The sequence below is a fragment of the Pagrus major genome, chromosome 14 (assembly GCF_040436345.1).
Source record: "Pagrus major chromosome 14, Pma_NU_1.0".
Classification (NCBI taxonomy): Eukaryota; Metazoa; Chordata; class Actinopteri; order Spariformes; family Sparidae; genus Pagrus; species Pagrus major.
This window is the reverse complement of record NC_133228.1, coordinates 3,699,051-3,720,665: the sequence shown is the minus strand read 5'-3', so window position 1 is coordinate 3,720,665 and position 21,615 is coordinate 3,699,051. Positions and strand designations below refer to the sequence as shown.

General features: G+C 44.0%; 1 protein-coding gene across 1 annotated transcript in view; it reads right to left on the bottom strand.

Moving 5' to 3' along the window:
* Window positions 1-215: 215 nt before the first annotated feature.
* The window catches only part of large1 (LARGE xylosyl- and glucuronyltransferase 1), a 122,767-nt gene continuing 101,367 nt past the window's right edge, over window positions 216-21,615 (bottom strand). The window contains exons 11-15 of the mRNA XM_073480937.1: window positions 20,692-20,855; window positions 9,566-9,844; window positions 9,246-9,392; window positions 6,700-6,895; window positions 216-4,084 (exon numbers count right to left, since the gene is read on the bottom strand). Coding sequence (XP_073337038.1) covers window positions 3,887-4,084; window positions 6,700-6,895; window positions 9,246-9,392; window positions 9,566-9,844; window positions 20,692-20,855 — 984 coding nt within the window. The 3' untranslated portion in view covers window positions 216-3,886. The remainder of the gene's footprint in view (window positions 4,085-6,699; window positions 6,896-9,245; window positions 9,393-9,565; window positions 9,845-20,691; window positions 20,856-21,615) is intronic.

Genomic DNA, 21,615 nt, shown 5'->3' with positions numbered 1-21,615 from the left:
GCTTCTCCAGAGATGGGCACATTAGACAGCAGTACTCCCTTTGCTAAGTAAACTTGTGTTAAACTCAAGAGAATCCTACACGTAGAAATGCACAGAACGGTGTGTGGTGCATCACGTGGATCCCTCTGTACTTTGTGTTCACCGGGCTAAATTCATATTCATGCAGAGAGAAATGATGAAACAGAGTAACAGAAGTGTTTGACTCTTTGCTTTTATTCAGGTAGCAGCATCAGTCAGCACTGTCCTACTTCACCCTGCAGCTCCTCCCAGCCCTCCCAGCCAAACATACACATACAGAACTGTCAAACTTCACACACACGTGTACACACACACACACACACACACACTCACACACACACACACACCTGCATACTGATCACACATGTGCGATCAGACATGCAGCGTATTCTCACGCACATACACATACCTGCATGACTACACCGAGCCTGTACAGATTGAGAGACAAAGAAACAGAGGAAGAGTAGCTTCTAGTTTCACAACAGCATGTACTGGCTCAACAACCAGACTGAGATCTCAGCCACTGGTAGAATGAACTTCATTACAGTTTAACCAAGCTTTACTAAGATGTTCTTCCTCCACACAAACTGTCTCTACTGTGTCTCAGGTCCTGGACAGAAATCTGAGGAGAAACTAAAAAACAAGGTAATGCCTCCAACACTTTCAAACTACACTCACAAAATATAAACACAACACTTTTGTTACATTTTTCACAAGTTGAAATAAAAGATTGAAGACTTTTTATGCAGACGAAAGAGTTTTGGAGCAGATTTTGAACAAAAATGTCTTATTCTGCTTCAGTCCGTGTTAGTGAGCACCTTTTCTTTGCCAAAATAATCCATCCACTTGAAAGGTGTCACATTAAACAGATTAAACAGTGTGGATAGTGCGCCGGTGTGCTTCGGACTGGTCACACGCATGATCGCCTGAGAGCAGCCACCCAAACAGCTGATGCAACAGTTGGTTTTCACAACCAAAGGATTCTGCACGAACAGTCAGAAAGCTTCTTAGGGAGGCTCGTCAGTGTGTTTGTCAGCCTCACTACGGTCTTTACCTGACTGCAGTTTGTCGTTGTGAATGACTTTACAGGACAAATTCTCAAAGTGGATTTGGACAATTTTGTGCTCAAATCTGGGAGAAATAATTATTTTGTCTGCTTATATAAGTCTTAAATCTGTCACTTCAACTCGTGAACAATGAGAGCAATAACAAAAGTGTGAACGTATGTTAATGTGTGTGGTGTATTTAAATAATTCATAAAAATGAAAAGCCCAGTTATTTGGTCTTTCTGGAGTTTACAATTATATTACAGAATTATATATTTATTGATTATGTTTCTTGGTCATGAAGATGGCAGGAGAGGTGTGATTCAACTTTGATGAAGTCTAAATTGTCTTCTGGGAGAGGTTTCTGAGATGCATTCTAATCGGGCTTTGAAAAGGTGTTAATGCATTTATCTTTCTCCTTTTTTCCACTGCTCCTCAGTGAAACTACATCAGTGAGGAATCTGTGGAAGTGGACCCTCCAGGGTCCGTCACCTGGGTAACGGCAGCTGGAGCTACACTTAAATGAACCATCTTTCCTCCAGTCACATTAAAGTGACAGGAAGAAAGTAGCTGCTGCCATTTCACCACCAAATGATCATATATATGTTGGAGTGAGCTGCTGCAGTGGTTTTCTGATCCCTGATCAATTTAGCTACTAAATGATTTATGTAGGTGAAGCGGGATGGATGAGAGGGCCATAAAGATGATAAAACGTTTGTCCTGCTAATAGTCAGTAAATGAAATTCATTGTACTTAAGTGCAGGAGTTCTTCTTCCTCCTCTTAGTTACCAAACAGCATCAGCTGCACTAGCACCACCAACTGGATGGGAGCAGAGACGACCCTGACATGTAGCAGGTAAAACCAGGACTGGATTTTATCATTTCAAACCCTGTATAATATTTCTCTGATCCCACCATCAGGACTCACGGCTAGATTACCTTTACATTTTTTCTAAGGTGTAGTTTGTAAGAAATGCCTAAATTCGGAGGTAGTTCCAAAACTACAGCAGGCAGCATGACAGTGCTCTGCTGCTCAATATTCTCTTTCCTGTATCTTTGGCTGTAGCGACTAGCTGGTGTTAGTAAGTAGCTTGGAGCTATATGGCCCAATTAGCTAACTGGAGTCAGTCAACCTCAGATCATGGGAAGTCACCACGGCCAATGGGGTTCAGCAGTGGGTGAAAACAGTACGTCTTACTTTTAGAATTGAGGATTCATTTCAACCAAAGCAGAGGTGATTGTGGGAAGACAAACCAAGACTGTTTTGGTGACTTTTATTTAGTTAATGTTGAGTTTGAATGAAGTGTATCTAATGACAATCGGCCTCTTTGTCCCGTCTACGGTGATAACTGGGATGGATTTGTCTGGCAGGTGTCTGTCACAGGTGCTACAGCAGTAGTAACAGCTGGGCAGAGGAGGCAGAATATTCATAACACACCCACATCAGGATCACCACACCCAGCCTGACTGTGTGTAGCAACACAAACTGGAGATCAAACACAACTGCTGCTGTAATGGATGCCACCATGATGTTGTCAAACTAATGGCCATAGTGAGAGAGAGAGAGAGAAAGAAAGAGTGACTGCTAGTGGTTGATTTTCAGAGTTTTTACTCTCCTTCCTGTTGTAAGGAAAAGTAAACCGTCAGCTGGGTGATTGGTGCTTTGCTCAGTGTGGTGGGGTGACAGGACTTCAGCAGGTGTTTGTGCAGACCGCACTGGCATCCATTCAAACAAACACGGAAAAAGGAAACCGCACCAGCTGCTGTCAGATCCTGTAGCCGTAACAAAACACTGGAAACATTCTCTAACAGCAAGCTCAGGCTGATGTGGAGATACCCTGAATATCAACCGCATGGACGACCTCCAGCCATCCTTGCACTTCACATCCCTTGTCATACGAGGAGAAGGATTTATTCTGATCTGTATCAGCTATCAAACAAATTAAGCAGCAGCAGATGGTCTGCTGGCTGGCTGCTGGCCTCAGTATCTGAGTGTGTGTCACTCGTCACAATGAGATTTTCAAAATCTGTGTGGACATGTTTACTGCTTTGTCTTATCTCGCCGCCTGGTGATGATTTGCATTTGAGTCGGGGTGTGCTGTCAGTCAGACTGCCGCTGCTCTTTGTTGGCACTTGGGAGGCGTGCAAACAGAATGTAAGCCCACTGTGTTTCACATCTTTAGCTCTCCTTTAGCTTTCAGCTAAGTGCTGTCCTGGAGGCGCGCGCACACACACGCACGCACACACACACGCACACACACACGCACACACGCACACACACACACACACACACACACGCACACACACACACAAACACACACACACACACACACACACACACACACACACACACACACACAGTCACCCTTTTCATCTACTTGCATGTACACTACCACACAAACACACACATAATGTTACACACAGCCCACAACTCCGTCACTGGTCTTACAAACATGGCGAGGCATTGAATGTCTGCTTTCCTTTGCCTGCTGTCTGTCAGATTTCAGGGCCAGTCTCGCAGCCCACATAGCCAGGACCCAGGCCTCACAGTCACTCATGTTGTCTTTCACTACTTTGACATCCTGGCAGAAAAGATCTTCCCCTGGATAATCTCCTCCATCCACAGCAGAGGACAAAGAATGGACACAGAGACCCTTGCAGTTCCACACTGAGGGTAAAACGTTCTGACAAAGTCTGAGGGACTCAATTCTCAAAGTATCTCGATGGCCTTATACGGGCTGTCCGTTCCCTGTGCCCCCTCCACCCCGACCCACTGAGTGTCAGTAGTTCAGGGCCGGGGGTGTGAGGGTCTGCAGTGGTGGCTAGCTGTTGTTCTCAGCCGTCATGTACTTTAGGGCAGCGAAACCGTAGCGTCGCGACATGTTCTGCTGGAACTCCTCCTTCAGGGTTTTCAGGCAGACCCGGTACTGCTTGTTGGAGCGGAACTTGGTGATGTCAAAGCTGGGCGCATGAGGCATGTGGATCATGTAGGCATTGGGCAGAACCACAAACTCGTACTCCTGCAGAGAGAGAGAGAAGGTCAGGAAGAACTGGCAGGACAGCTGAAAACTACAACCACCTCAACACCTGATATGTTATATACACATCCAACAGACACTGAGCAACACCATCACTCATTAATAGCCATTATGGTTCCACCTGCTCCACCAACATCTGAGAAACGCATCAGCACTGAAAGTATAGAGTGTAAAGTTAACACTAACTGCTACATTGCAGCTACGTTGCTCAACATTTTATTGTTGAACAAATGTTCAGCTGCCCTGCTCTTTGGCTCAGAGGCTGTGTGCTGAGAGCAGCGCATCGCTATCAGCGCTAATCATATCCAACTACATCTCACTCACATGAAAGAAAACAGCTACAGCACCAACAAACAACCAACATGGCTATTACTATTACTCAATGCTGTAAAGCTAGTATGTTAGCGTCTAGAAATGCTGGCTGCTCTTTCTCCTCCAAATTGTGCGACTAATACTAATACATCCTCCTAGCCTTGTGGAAGAATCCAGTCTTTCGTAATGAGTACGTGGGAAGATATACAGGTAACCTGTTCAATCATTTAATACAGGTCAAATAAAGTCATTGGGCAGGCTGATTAGATTTTTTTTGTTTCATTTGTCAGAGCATTTGATTTATTGATTGCTGTTGTGATGTTAAGAGATTTTCTACAAATATGTACATGTACACAACATTTTACCAACCCTAGCTTTAAATTTACTGTAATTAACATGTTGGAACAGAGAACACAGTGTCATTAGTTAAACTGGGAGAAAAAGACAGCGGTACTAGTGACAGAAATTAGGAGAACTACCATAAACTGCTTTAACAAAAAAGAGAAAGTAATGTACTCTACCATGTATGAACTAGATAATGTATGATACAACACATCTGTCCATCCAACATCACCTTGTTATTTAATATTACAACAATCATTTAACATTTGCTTCTGTTGTTCACTTTTCTTTTTAACCCTACAGGGTAGAAAGATGGCTTTTGTGATGTCAACAGTTGTGTCACAGACAGTGTAGACCAACAGTCAAACTAACTCCTCTTTTGGCTACATCATTAGTTTGTCTGCCTTCCATTATGACAACAGTTAATAATGACTGACTCCCACCTTCTCAGGGAAGGGGTTAGGTTCAATTTTAAGTAATATATTAATTCTACTTTGTAACTAACTAACTATAGGGATGGCAATGTTAGTCAGTCCACTGTGGTCCAGACTGAGGTATCTCACCAACTATTAGATGCATCATCATGACATTTTGCACAGGGATTCATGGTCCCCAGAGGCTGAAACCTACTGACTTTAGTGTTTCCCTCACTTCCCCTCAAGAGCTACGATTTGGTCGACATTTTTGGTTTACACTGAAATATCTCCCTTAGATGGACCTTGATGAATTTGGGTCCACATGGTGAAGAGACGATGAACTCTACTGACTTTGGTGACAGAACTCTTTTTCCTGCCTTGAGTTTGTATGAGTCACTCACCAAAGAGAGTCGGGTTTTCAAGTCACTTGAGTCACCAAGTCAGTCACCCAGAGCCCTCCTGCCCCGGTACCCATTGTACAAGTAAACCAGATACTTTCAGCTAACTTTTATTTATCTCTCCAATAACTTGAATATAATTAAATAATTTAATAGTAAGGCTCTTCTACACTTTACAAATGTGTTTAGACCATATGGAGTCATTTCGCAGGGGTTGTGATGCTCAAAAATATTAACCCCCTTTGTCATAGCTGCTCCTTCTTTCATTATTGTGTGCTGGAGAAATGTTTCTTAGGCTCCTGTCGACAGGGAAGTTGTCGTTACAGTGTTTGATTACTGTGTCAACTTGGCTTCCAAGTCCGGTGCTGTTCCTGGAGGCTTGCACAGAAGCACTACAACAATCTCAGAGCTCAACTCGAGTTGACAGCAGAGTATCAGGACATCCAGTCACTTGCTCGCACCGAATCAACGAATGCCCACTCATTCAGAGGATGAGATCAAGAGACCATATGTTTCTGTCTCACACTCTTTCTCACACACACAAACACACACTCCATTTCTCCTACACTTTTGAACTGATTAAAAAATGTCAAAAATAGATTTTCCAAATGTTCATCGATAACGTGATGTTGACGGGGAAAAAAAGGCTGAACTCAACTGTATGGGAGTGCAGCACCCGGACAAGAAAGAGTGCGTACAATGCTAAAGTTGTTTGTAGTTTATCTTCAAAAGAAGGCAGCGGTTGCAATCATTTACTGACTGAACAATTACCTTCATAATTACCTTGAACATAAAGTATATCAACAATACTTTTTATGCTGTCACACAGTGAGGCTGTTAATATTCACACGTTTCATCAGAGGTTGGCATTTCATTGAATAGGTCAGTGCAAAGGTAGACATCTGACCCAAGACAGCTTAATAAAGCCTTAACAATAACTACAGCCAAAAATGTATATTGCGCAAAACTGATTGCTTAACTTATAAACACTACATAAATAGCTGCTAAATGGTTTTACAATAATTTATTTGCTATTTTAAGTAAGGTATGGATAGAAGTACACTCAGGCATTAAGCAGACAGTTTACATGGTAGTTAGAAAGTAAGAGCGAAGTAAACAGAGAAGTTACCTGTGCATCCAGCTCCATGATGTGAGCCACCTTGTTCCAGCCGAAGCCCACAAAGCGGCGGTCGTACTCAGGACTGTCCCTCCTTACCATGACGTAGGGCTCAAAGTCAGCTTCCCACTGCACCTTGTAGGGTGTGGTGGCTGTCCGCCATTTGGCAAAGTTAGTCGGTGCATGGCCTTTAGTCCACACATGGTACCTGGCAAGACAGGTAGAAAAGGTTTTAGCAAACTATTGTTGGAGGGAGTGTGAACTATGCTTCTATATCCATTTATAATTTCTATAACATCAGGCAGCATTTTGATATCAAACCTCTGTCTTGTATCACAGAAGGTCTATAAGTCTAGACTTATTTATAGACTGTTTGGTTACCTCACATTGTAGACCAAATCATTTTTGATGGAAAAAAACCTTGTCCATCTCTTCTTCTATCCATACTTTCATAACACCTCTTTCTCCTCCAACCACCAAGATTAAGGAGGTATTTACTGACCGCAAATTCTGGGCGTGGAAGCAAAGTGAGTGTGACTACAGGAGGCGTGACCGCCTGTTTGCACTACAGGAGAAAAATCTCGCCAAGTCCACAGAGTGTGCTGTAGGGAAGGTCTGTCTGTCTTCACTGTTATTATGAGGATGATGGCAATAAAAACCATTGAGCTGAGTTATAATGGTTAAAGACTCACCTCACCTCACTTCGATTGAAGTGAAGTAAAAATCATAATTACAGGTAATTTTACCCAAATTACAAAATCAAAACAAAACAAAACGTTTTTTTACTTTGCTCTATAGGCGCTGCGAGGGAGCTTAACTTTAACGCACGTCAAAACATCGAGCCAAAAAAGGTACGAACGTTAGTGTGTCCACCTGGATGTTGTGTTTTTTTGTCCAGCGTAAAAGGAGTATCAGTTAGAGCTCAGGATAGCTACATTTACTCAGAAATAAGTTTTAAAACCTTTAACAAGTGTTCACCAAACTGACAACGGATATGCACTTCAGTTGGCAGGGCAGTTTGTGTGTGTCCGCATTGTGCATCTACATGAATGTGTAGAAAAAAAACAGAGTCTGGGACTTTAAAATGCCTCATAAAGCCCAATGATGTAAGACACCGCCCTGTCCCTGGTGATGATGGTATTGATGATCCTGAGGTGTTCTCCTGCCTGGTCTGACTCCAACCTGCAGACCACCTGACTCCCCCAAACATCCACAGGATGATAGACATACATAATACATCGATGATAATTAATTTATTAGCTGTTATTTCAAACACAGTGTGGCTGGAATATTTGCTCAGAATGGGATGGAGCACCTGCCTCGGTGGTTTGTTGGTTAAATTGATTTTGCATTTTGAAATATATACACTTCTTTGTTTTAAGTATCTCCATATACACTTAGTGGCCACTCTTGTGCTCCAGCTGTTGTACTGGACTGCATTGGATTCAACTCTCCACGAAAAGTCAATGCCATGTTAAAGTGTCTAAATGAAACCGTTTCTGTATTTGCTTTTTCAGCAGCAGTTTAACTGTATTACTGATTTACACAACTTCTGCCATGGACAGGGAAGACCGGCTAAAGTACCACAGAGCTGACGGAGCCCTGGCTGTAGGAGGTGAGGCTCGTGTCGGTGGTGTATGTGTTCACATCAGTGATGTTTACTGTTGTGGTGTCTAAACATTGTTCATCGCTGGTGGAGTGTATGATCATGAAGTGTCAGCCTTTCTGTCTGTTGAGGAAATTCACAGCTATTCTGCTGGTAGCTTAATACAAACCTTGTAGCTCCAATAAAAACAACAGAAATTGGTTCACACAGGTATTTGCAGGGCTTCAGGTTGCCACCTCTGCACTCCAGGACTGTGTTGACACAACTGACTGGGCCATGTTCATGTACCAGTCGAACACGGATGCGACAGTGGCTGATGATGGTTTTGAATGGAGGCTCCATACATGAAGTCAAGGTAATGTCATGGTGTACATGTTATTATTTATATTCAAATGAAAGTTAACCATATATAAGACAGCATTATTTTATGACCACGGTATGGTTGTTTGTAAAAGTATGACAATATTAATAGAGTAGACTGAAAATAACTGCTGCTCTGCCATCATGCAAATTCAAATTCAAATTCAAAAGGGCTTTATTGGCATGAAAGTTTAACAACAATGTAGCCAAAGCATCTGTCCGAACACTTGGACACAACATAACATGCTATCTCTGTTTTGAGGGCTGTCAGTGGTATCTGCTGATTAATCGGCTATTGAGTTTTTTTCTTTTCTAACCAGTGTTATTCTAGCAGCCTTTAAAAATCCAGGATTGGTTGGCTAGTATTTATAAATCCTTGTTGTTTTGTTTTAGTACTTGTACATGCCAACCTGGGGGTCTGAGAGAGACGGCATTTCGATTCCTATATATGTCCTGTACAGATAGCAGCACTGATAATAAAGTTGACTCTGACTCTGACTTTGAAATAAAAAGAGATACTGTAGTGTTTTCTTAAATGAAAACCTGAAGATTCTTAAACATTGCTGGCTGCAGCAACAGAGACGTGGATCACCTGAAGGTGAAGAGTGTGCCCATGTCCAGCTGAGAGAGCAGCTCAGCCTTGGACTTTGGGTAAGACAGACGATATCGCAGCGTCTCAAATGCTGGAACCACCAGAGCTTTCTTGGTGTTGGACATGTCCAGCTGGACCACCGACTTCCTACAGCCACACAAACACACAGAGGATTAGATTAGATTACAGACTGTATATTACTTCAGTGTGCATGTGCAATAGCTCATAAAAAATGTTTTAGAAAATGAAGTCAAGCATAAAAGTATCAGTCACATTGCCAACTTAGACTCTGTCCCTCTGATTTCCCTTTCTCGCCTCACCTGAGGTACTCATAGAGACCATACATTGGCAGGAAGTCGATGTCTGACAGGAACATGTAGGGTGTGTTGACCTGCCGCATGGCCACATTTCGCAGCAGGTTGACTGGGTAGAACTGTCCCTCTTTGTAGACGATGTGGTAACCTACGTTTCCACGGCTCATTAGCACCTCGGAGCCCTGAGCATAGCGCAGGAACTGCTGGGCCTCAGCGTCGGACAGGTACAGGGCCAGGCTGATGGGGCCTTCCCAGTGCTTACAGATGGCCTCCAACATCTGGAGCCTGCAGAGGGCGGGACACAGGGATGGGTGACATCACTAAATGTATTACAATAAACTCACTACACTATACACACTATGACACTATACATTGAAACAGAGACCCTAAAGTAAAAAAGAATCATCCTGCTGACAAACAGACAAACAAATCAGACGGGAGACGTTTTTGAATGCACAGTGTGTAATGGAGGGTTGTCACATTACATGAAACTTCTCCTAAAAGACCAAAATGGCAACACCAAACAGATTCATCAGAATCTGGAAGATAAGTGTTGAGTATTTAACCCTGTTTTCAACTGCTTGTTTCGTTGTGATTTTCTTTGTGTCAGCTGAGACGTGACACAATGGAACCATTATAATTAGCCATTTTTGTACACAGCTTTAACTGCTTTAATGATGATATGAAACCAAGAGTTACTCAACGTTGGACTTGATATGCAAATATAGCCCTGATATTTCTTTAATCAAACAACAAACAAAGCAGCCTGAGACAGCGTGCAGCTGGAGACTTGGCTTTGCTTTGAAAAGCTGATCTCTAAAACATTCAACAATAGTCTCTTCTCAGTGTCACTCACTCTGCCGTAAACAAGAGAAAAGTAAAGTGCTGATATTAGAGAGCAGAAAATAATTCATATATGTCATTGTTTTTCTCCTTACTGAGCCAGGTATATTTCAGTGGTTTTAGTTCAGAAGCCTCTGTGCTTTGATTTGTAAAACCAAGTGTTGTCAATCTCAATCTAAAAGATTTCACCCTTAGAGGAACAAAGGCCAAACTAGTATAGCAAGCATACAGGAGTCCTGCATCTGATGGTAGCAGTTACGTTTGTCACGAGAATTATTAGCAATCACCCTCAACATTCAGGGCGGGGATGGATGGAGCAATCAATGTCATCACTCTTAAGCCCTGCTATTTGCAGCTAATGTCTCAGTGATATACCTATTTCATTCCACCATTGTCTGCCCCTTTTTGTCAATTACCCTGAATAATGTGGGAGTTAAATGATCCCCAGGGAGGGATTTAGGCTGTGACAACAATGTAGAATGAAACACTGGTAACATAATAGGATAAGAAAACAAAGATAGGAAAACCAGGATTTACAGCTAAATTGCCATAATAAGAAAACATGTTTGATTATCTAAGTGCCAGAATCTTTTCAGCAAAAGAGCGTATAAGGCAGCCACCAACTTTTTCATAGTGCTCCGATGTTTTTGTGCAGTCGTTCCAAGCGTTTCTAGGTGAAAATATCAGAACTTTTCAGAAAAGGCTGTGCCAATGTCGCTCTTTTTCAAGGAATCATTGATATATTACAATAACAGCCTTTCAAAACTGCCAGCCGGCTGGGAGTCCTCCCCCCTCCTCCAGGGAGTGTGTCTAGATTCCACTGTAAACACGCCCATTCATTATATTGCAGGGTGTCACCATGAGATGGCGCTTCCCTCACAAAAAACATATACAACATAGATACCCTTTAAACCCAAACCATATTCTTCTACCTCATTTCATTTCAGTGGCAAATATTACACTTTTATCCCACTACATTTATTTTACAGCTTTAGTTAGTTTAGTTAGCGTTAGCCCTACTGGTTACTGTACATTACTTACTTAATTTATATTTTATATCAATAATCTAAAGTTGTAGCTAGGTTATATTATTATAGGTTAAACCACCCAACAGTAAATACAGTTATTCAAATTAGTCCATCCTTTACCTGCTGCAGCCCTAAAGTTTTGAACACATTAATGCATCAATAGTTATAATTCAAGAATATTATATTACTACATATTACTACATTATTACATATTACTTTCACTTTCATGCAGTACTGTTGAAAAACAAAAAGCTGAAACATAATATTGATGACCTCATGATATGGTAGCCTAATAATCTTTAAATATGCTCTGACACTCACACACGTCAAATACTGTATGCCCATGATACAGTAGGAACAGCTGATTTCAGCTGAAGTAATGCTTCATTCTATCAAGGATTCTGTGATATTTCAGACTGAAACAAAGACAGTAAAACCCATTGGTGGCAGCAGATCAGCCAGACACTGAACATTGCTGGTGGCTGTTGTGCTTTATCACCCTATGCATTGTAAGCTTGTTGTTACCTGTGTACTCAGCCCTCAGTTAACGAAGCATTTAGTTAGATACCTTGCTAATGTTAATTGAAGGCCACATGTAGCATTTCTTTCTCTGACTGCACAATTGCTTCATCCCAGCACTAACAGGCTCTAAGAGGGGCTGAAGGGGATACATGAATTAATTGTATTGATTGCATTGCCTTTACTGGTAGAGAAAGCTAAATAAAGCAAGACACTGTCATATCCTTAACCATCAATTTCATAACGGGCTCTGGAGGTGGAGATAATGGACATTTCAAGAATCTCTCCACATTCACTTTTTATGTCAAAGAGCAGTAGCTTGAGAGGCAGTTAGAGACCACTATATTTACATTAGAGAGACTTTTAATGACACTCTGGCCCTATTTAAAATTACCATAGGGTCATGTCTAAAGCACATGGCAGAAGTGCATTTAGAGTGTGTCCTATTCCCTTTTGCTAGTTAGACAGCAGATGATTTGGGTGCAAACTGAAGTGTGCAGTGCAAAGTGCCAGGTGCATCAGAACCTGTTGCAGTGCTAGTTAAACAGCACCACTTGTCTCCACTGTGGGACAAAGATGTGGTCCTTGGCTGCTGGACCCTCTTTCTCTGCCTTCTCCCAATCATCCATCCCATCAACAACTCTGTTTGACTGCATATAAGCAAATGCAGCCATATTTGAGGAGGGGGAGCGCGCCCCTGTGTATAATAGTAATGCACAGATCTCAGTATGTGGATCATGCAGGATGAGTCATAAAAGTATTTTTCTGATGAATAGTGGATGGGATGCGGATGAGTAAATTCAACTTCAATAAGGAAGATATTAATGACATTACCTGCAGTCCTCCTCCAGCAGCAGAAATGATATGTGTGCCTCCATTAAAAGGGGCACATTTACGCACAAGGCACAGCAACTTAACTTTATTGATTATTTAAATCTCCCAACACACAATGTTGTAAATGTTCTGTGTCACATCCACATTGTTGTACACACAGTTCAGGTTTGTACAGTTAAATTGTTTGGAGTAAAGCAGCAGTGAAAAGAGCTTCAGAGAGAACTTCAAACTGCCTCCTCTCTCATCTTCACACACCTGGCAAATCAATGTGTTAATATGGGAGGCTCATTAGTATGGGAAGTGAAACACAGTAAAGATATTATTTTACCTTCTTAAATAATCTCCAATTAAAATAGTTTTATCACCTCTAAACGTTTACATGATTGCCTTACTCGGTGTCCTGACATGAAGAGAGGAGCTACTGAACACAGCTGGCTGTAGCAAATAATTAATGCCACAGAAAAAAAACATTTTTTTTTTTATCCAATTAAAAAATAGGCTATATGGCAAAAAGGCACACAGTATCGGGTTGTAAAATTGAGACTTTGTGTTACTTTTACATTCCCAGGTGCAAACACTGTTTTTTATGCTGCCTTGCAGCTTTTATCTTGTAAATCCAGTGTTTTTCTTATTTTGTTCAAACTGAATCTCTGTATCCTCGAAACAGAAACTAATCCACTATCATTCTGTGGAGGTAAGGAGATAAAAAGAAACACTCTGTGCCGAGAAAGTCCTAGCAGCTGCTGACTTTGAGAATTGGCAGTATCTCAAACATGATGCATTGTAATCAGATTTCTGTCAAAACTGTATGTTTAAGATGTCTCTTTTTGTCTGTTTAGCAGTTTTGAGTGACTCAGCAGCAGCCAAGCTTAGTGAATACTTTTTTATAATAATGTTTATCCTGCTGTAATATTATTGACACACAGTTTCAGATTTAATTAAAGAAAATGTACTACATCACATCTGTTAGTTGTTTATGCCAAACATTAATACACTCTTGCGTGTTAGCTGTGCTATTGCATGAAATTCAACTTTCGTGACTTTTGACTTTTTAAAAATACAAGAAGACATTCTATACAAACTGTTATTATTGCATTTTGGCCATTGAGTAGCATCAATGTAGGTTGGATTTTATTGGGCCAGTTGTCATTATTTTGTGTTATTAAGTTTATCAGTCAAGTAACTTGGTGTTAACTTTATCTGTTCTTTTAACTCTTAATGTAGCCTGGTCTGATTTTACATCAAAAATAGATCATGTCAGTAGGGTTAGTGTTTTCTAATGGAAAAAACATCCAACATATTTCATATATATATATATGTGTAGTGAATGGACTTACATAATTCACCCTTGCATTTTGTAGTTCTATACACTTATGTCATGCGATTAGTTCTTATTGTGTTATGCATGTAGGAAGTACTGTTCCGGGATCACGGTCCCTTTAAGAAACTATGTTGTTGTCTTGACGACGAGCCCTGCTGGTTTTTGTTACTGTACGTCGCCATCTTGCAAGTTAGTTGACTTCCTGTGTCAATAAACGAGGCACACAGTTTGTGCACTCAAGCTGAGAAATTGTTCTTACCTTTTTTATACAATTTCCACATTGGTGACCCCGACGTTTGTTGCTGGACGTATCCAGAACCACGACACGACCATGACCGCGAATGCTGTTACCCTCAAGCTTCCAGAATTCTGGGAATCGTCAGCGTCGGCATGGTTTGCTCAAACCGAAGCACAGTTCGCGTTGCGGGACATTACCGCTGATGCAACACGGTACTACTACGTTGTGTCGGCTCTCGGAAATACAACGGCGTCCAGAGTTGTGAGCCTCCTTAAAAATCCTCCAGAGACTGAGAAGTATGACACGCTCAAAGCCCACCTGTTGAAAACGTTTGAACTGTCGGACGCTGAAAGAGCCAGCAGGCTTTTCTCCCTTCAGGGGCTGGGTGACAGCAAACCGTCTGAGCTCATGGACCGTATGCTGGATTTACTGGGGGAGCACAGACCCGATTTTCTTTTTGTACAACTTTTTCTGCGCCAGCTGCCTTCCACAGTAAGGGCTGCGTTAGCCAACACCACGATCACTGACTGCCGTGAACTAGCTGGAGAAGCTGATAAATTTTTCCTGGCGAGTCAGGGACAGTGTGTCATGGCCGCGCTGCCCGCGCACATTGCTCCTGCGGTGGATTCCACGCTCGTCGCTGCAACCTCTTCCCGTCAGCTGCACTCTTCAAATCAGCGGCAGTTTTCAAGCCCCCAGCAGTCTTCAGACTTGTGTTTTTACCATGCAAAGTTTGGACCGAAGGCTCTTAAATGCCGTGCGCCATGCAAGTTCGGCGGCTCGGGAAACGCCAGGGCCGGCACTCCGTAGTGGCCATGAGTGTCGGCCGCGCAGGCAGGCTACTTTTTATTCGGGACAGCATCTCCGGGCGACGTTTCCTATGCGACACGGGAGCACAGAGGAGCGTCCTGCCTGCATCCCGTCTGGACACGGTGACCGACAGCCACGGCCCCCCTATGGAAGCAGCAAATGGGACCCCCATCCGCACGTATGGTCAGAGGTACGTTGAGCTATGTTTTGGCGGGCAGCGGTTCGGCTGGAACTTTGTCATAGCGAAGGTCGCCGTTCCCCTCCTGGGCGCTGATTTTCTGTGTGCACATGGACTGCTGGTGGATGTACAGAACCGCCGTTTGATTGACGCTGTCACATTCTGTTCATATACATGCTCGCTTGGGGGGGCTGATGCCATCCGGTTGTCGAGTATGCTCTCCTCCTCAGATGATTTTCACCGTCTGCTTGCCAGTTTTCCAACCCTCACTCAGCCCACGTTCTCTGCGTCTACTGTGAAGCATGGTGTGGAGCACCACATCGCCACTACGGGTCCACCCGTCTACGCCCGTGCTCGGCGCCTCGACCCGACTAAGCTAGCCGTTGCTAAGGCTGAGTTTTCAAACATGGAGCGCCTGGGTATTGTACGCAGGTCGGACAGCCCGTGGGCCTCACCCCTTCACATCGTCCCCAAGCCTGGTGGCGGCTGGCGCCCGTGTGGTGACTACAGGCGGCTGAACGAAGCGACGACACCTGACCGATACCCTGTCCCCAACATTCAGGACTTTTCAGCACACCTGGCTGGTATGGTGATTTTTTCTAAAGTGGACCTCGTCCGGGGTTATCATCAGGTGCCTGTACGCTCACTGGACATTCCCAAAACAGCAGTGATCACGCCATTTGGACTTTTTGAGTTTTTGAGAATGCCTTTCGGCCTTAAAAACTCAGCCCAGTCTTTTCAACGTCTCATGGACTCTGTGTTACGTGACCTGCCTTTTCTTTTTGTGTACCTGGATGATATCCTGGTGGCGAGCGCGTCCAAATCCCAGCACCTGGTGCACCTCCGAGCGCTTTTCGAGCGGCTCAGCCAACATGGACTGATTATCAACCCCGCCAAATGCCAATTTGGGCTCTCCACCATTGATTTCCTGGGGCACAGAGTCACCAAAGACGGGGTGGTCCCACTCCCATCAAAGGTGGAGGCGGTCACGCATTTTCCACGCCCGCCCACTGTCAAGGCTCTGCAGGAGTTCCTCGGCATGGTAAACTTCTACCACCGTTTCATCCCTCGGGCCGCTCAACACATGCGACTACTGTACAAGGCCTTGAAAGGTAGTCCCACACACACTGTGGACTGGACTGAGGAGAGAGAAAAAGCTTTTGCCGACACCAAGGCCGCCCTGGCGGACGCCAGCATGCTCGCACATCCGTCTCCCACAGCCCCCATCGCCATCACCTCTGACGCCTCGGACTACGCTGTCGGTGCCGTCTACGAGCAGTGGATAGGCGGGGCCTGGCAACCGCTTGCCTTCTTCAGCCGTCAACTACGCGACAGTGAGCGAAAGTACAGCACTTTCGATCGAGAGCTGCTTGGGCTCTACCTTGCCATCAGACACTTTCGCACCCTGCTGGAAGGTCGCCATTTCACCGCTTTCGTCGATCACAAACCACTCACTTTCGCCATGGCCAAGGTGGCTGAACCGTGGTCCGCCCGCCAGAAACGTCACCTGTCCTACATTTCAGAGTTCACCACAGACCTACGTCACGTGGCTGGAAAAGACAACCCGGTGGCAGACTGCTTGTCACGGGCTGTGGCAGGAGCAGTCCATGTTGGCTTGGATTACAGCCGCATGGCAGCAGACCAAACCACAGACCAGGATGTGCAGCTCCTGAGAACCTCGACTACAGGTTTGAAAATAGAGAACGTGGTTTTTGATGATACCGGCACCACGCTCCTGTGTGATGTTTCCATGGGCAGCCCTCGGCCAGTTGTTCCAGCAGGATGGACACGACGAGTTTTCAACGCCATACATGGTCTGTCCCACCCCGGTTCGAAAGCGTCACAGAGACTGGTGGCAGCGAAATTCGTGTGGCACGGCCTCAAAAAGGACGTTAGAGACTGGGCTAACACTTGTATTGACTGTCAGCGGGCCAAAGTACACCGCCACACAAAAGCCCCGTTGGAGATGTTCCCGGTGCCGGAGAGACGTTTTGATCATGTAAACGTGGATCTTGTCGGCCCTCTGCCCTCCTCTCATGGTTTCACTTACCTGTTGACAATGGTAGACAGGACCACACGTTGGCCTGAGGCTGTGCCGCTGTCATCACTGACGTCTGTGGAGGTGACGCGGGCATTCATCGGCACCTGGGTTGCCCATTTCGGCACCCCTTCGGACATATCCTCTGACCGTGGGGCGCAGTTCACGTCTGAGCTGTGGAACGCCGTTGCCCAGAGCCTTGGGGTGAAACTGCACCGCACGACTGCTTATCACCCGCAGGCTAACGGCCTCTGTGAGCGGTTTCACAGATCGATGAAGGCTGCTCTTCGTGCTGGCCTAAAAGACTGTAACTGGGTTGACAAGCTGCCGTGGGTTATGCTGGGCATCAGGACTGCACCAAAGGAAGACCTACAGTCCTCTTCCGCAGAGCTGGTTTATGGCCAGCCTCTGCGGGTTCCAGGGGATTTTGTCCCCAACACCACCGTACCTTGGTCAGCAACTCTGCAGCGGGACACGCTGCTGGACAAGGCAAGGCTTTTTGCACCTGTTCCTACCTCACACCACGGCCTACCTCAGTCACATATCCCCGCTGGGCTGCAAGCGGCTGACTATGTCTTTATCCGGCACGATGCCCACAGGGGACCCCTACACCCACCCTACGACGGCCCATTCCGTGTGTTGGAGACAGGGGACAAACACTTTGTGGTGGATGTGGGCGGCAAACCGGAGCGGCTCTCCATTGACCGCCTCAAACCAGCTCATCTGGATGTAGCTAGGCCCATTGAGTTGGCTCAGCCCCCGCGACGTGGGCGGCCTCCAGCTCTGCCCCCACCCCCCGCTCCCCTCCTCTCCACCGCCCCCACGCTTCGACCACCACGCCCGGGTCGTGGCGCGACACCTGCCGCAACAGTACCTGTACGACGCAGTCGTTGTGGCCGGGTAATACGGCCACCTCGCAGATGACTGTTCTTTTTTCCCTCATATGGTGAATTCTGGGGGGACGTGTGTAGTGAATGGACTTACATAATTCACCCTTGCATTTTGTAGTTCTATACACTTATGTCATGCGATTAGTTCTTATTGTGTTATGCATGTAGGAAGTACTGTTCCGGGATCACGGTCCCTTTAAGAAACTATGTTGTTGTCTTGACGACGAGCCCTGCTGGTTTTTGTTACTGTACGTCGCCATCTTGCAAGTTAGTTGACTTCCTGTGTCAATAAACGAGGCACACAGTTTGTGCACTCAAGCTGAGAAATTGTTCTTACCTTTTTTATACAATTTCCACATATGTATATATATATATATTATTAATGATTAACCGATAATGGATTGTGAAGGCACTTTGAGACACTACTTTATACTTCTACTCCACTACACTTCATAGGAACATATTGGTTAACACTTTATTTAAAAGGTTATCCATAAGACTGACATGAGACCTATCATGAAAATGAAGGATTCTTATGAATGTTTATGAGTCAATCTATTGTATTGCTTCTACTGCAAAGTTGACATTGTTTGAGATGTCTTTGCTATGACAACCGGACATTAAATTATGTATCAGCTCCCTGCCAAGGAAACCCAACCTAATAACTTTTGTTTGTTAGTTTTGTAAATTTTTTTTTAGATTTTTTTAAACTATTTAAAAAAAAACTTTTTTCCCATATTCCCCTTCCTGCTGTTTCTGTTGCTTCTAAACCACATCATCTTATGCAAAGTTCACACTAGAGGGTTTTAGCCCTGATCTTCCACTTGCCAATGTTTTTTGGAGATCGCAGACAAAAAGCCTCCAATCAGAGGGGCTTATCTTCATTAGGACATGCAAATGGATGTTTCTATACCATGTTCTGATGTGACTGAGCACTACAGCTCCAGAAATCAGATGAATCCAAAGTGTATTGGTCTGAGTAAAGACAAATAAAAGCAGGTTCGAAGATAAATGATGTTTTAATGTCTTCCCTGCTTGTCCTAAGCAGCGACATTGGAGGACTTTAATCAAGACATGAATTCACTCCAGTTCAAATGTCTGCAGGGATAACCTTGAGTAACTCAAATGGGCCTTATCCTATCATAAGAACAGAAATGGAGGAACAGGTAGCAGATACATATAACTACTGTATATGAAGGGATTGGATGTTGGATTTGCTTACAATCCTGTTGCTCACCATTAACGATGAAACAAACACAGAAATTAGCATATAATATTTGATGATCAACCCCAGGATTTTGTTTGAATCTCCAGAACTTACATAATGCTCTTTATTAAATCTGACAGTGGGGTGTTTCAAATCCACTGAAAGCTGAATGTTGTATAGCTCATCGGATCCTGCAGATCTGTCAATATACCCCATTGTCTCTCAGCATGGCGCTTGTAGAACACTGAAAACCATTCTGCTTAATGGCTTGTAAATGGCCCTTGTCACTTGAAATGTAAACCTGATTAGTTGCCCATGTACACCCTGAGCCAGGATTCTCAGCGGGCTTTCATGAGTGTGCATGAACATGAAGAAGACCGTGGACAGGAAAGTGATCAGCAGATGCAGAGAGAACATTCAACATGGCTAGTAACAGAGGCACCATGAAGAGAAAATTGGTCCAATTGAACTGCACCTCCTCCTCTCTGCACTCCACAGGCTCCCTAATAACAGCAATGTAATGAGTCTTACAAGTAGCAGTAAGGCATGTACTTTCACAATTTCTCCTTGAAGCTTTTTATGGTGCATGGGTCACCTACTCCACCGTATTCAAAGGTGGTAGAGTATTTATGGAACAAATGACAGAACAGAGGTGGCTGGTACCACCCACTTTTAGCTTCAATCTGGCTCTTCAGAAACCTTCGGGTGACATCACCATGGCTCTGTCCACTGTTTTTACATTCAATGGACAATACACATAAGCCTCCCATTAGAAATGTAGTAAAGTATCAGTGTCATTTTTAGCTTAAGCTCACTGCTGGAAGTTGAAACAACATAGTCTTATCCATTGTGACTTGGATGTTTGTTACCTTAAGTCTCCTTGGGAGAAACTGTACCCTTGTATCAAGAAGATGTAACACAGACAGGTGTTCATCTTAACCAAGAGAGTTTCAAGTTCATCGAAGCCCTGGCAGTGCTTTAAGTTAACATTACCTATGTGGATCATTTACATTTTGAACCTTGTGTCAACCCAAAATACCCCCCACACACACCCACACACACACTCACACACACACTCTACAAAATGTGTATGTAGAGCACCTGAAGCCCTGCCCACTTTCACACCTAACCCCACCTGTGTAACAGCTACAGAAGGAGTGTTGATACATTTTTATAACAGACTACCATTTTGTCTGAGCTTTGTCACTGTGGGTGAAGAACAGTACCTGTCCATGGAGAGCTGGGCAACTAGAGTGACGTCAGTGTTGTCAGAGCTGGGTTCATACTCATAGTGGAGGAAGTAGAGGTGGGTTCGGTGGACGGTGAATCGCTCTCGACGAAACTCGTAGCAAGGATCATCCTCGTCCAGCTCTGACAGAGTCTTCTGGAGCTGCAGGCAGAGAAGAGATGGACACTGATAGTTTGGACCAGAAAGTTAACTACTGACGATGATGCTCCAGACTTTGGTTGTTGCATCAGAGTCATAAATGTATTATAGACTGGGATATGAGGGTGCCGCTCAGCCTTGCTTCAAATTTTGTCCAGTTGCCACTCAAGATATTGCAGCAATTCCCCTGCAGCCTACAAAGCATTTTCCCCAGAGAACACCATTATAAATTATGTTTGTAGAACTGTTGATATCAATTATGACTATCTTTTAGTGAATTTTTGATCTATGGAGGTTACTATTTTCACTAAATAAAAAAAATCACTTTTCTTGAGCCAAGAAAAGTGATTTAGTGGAGAAACTCCACTATACATATTCAGTGGGTATGCGCCCAGCAAGCTGTTCTCATTGGACTCAATGATCAGAGTCTGTGGAACTCCAGCAACCTTATGTCTGGAAAACGTCCTTCTGCACCATGATCAAACAGAGCTAAAACAAACTAAAATGACTTTGTATATACCAATGTGCATTTATACATTGCTTTTATTCAAATCACTTTGCAATTTGCCCCTCATTCACCCGTTCACATACAGATTCAGACACAGATGGCAAAGAGCTATCTTCAGTGTCTTGCTTAAAGATAGTTTGACATGTGGTCAGGTGGGACCACAGCCCTGAAGTTTAAAGGTAGGAGGGGCGATTCTGGAGAAAGATAGTTGATTGTTGAGACTCATTCCCACGTTGTCGAATACCGGTCCTGTTT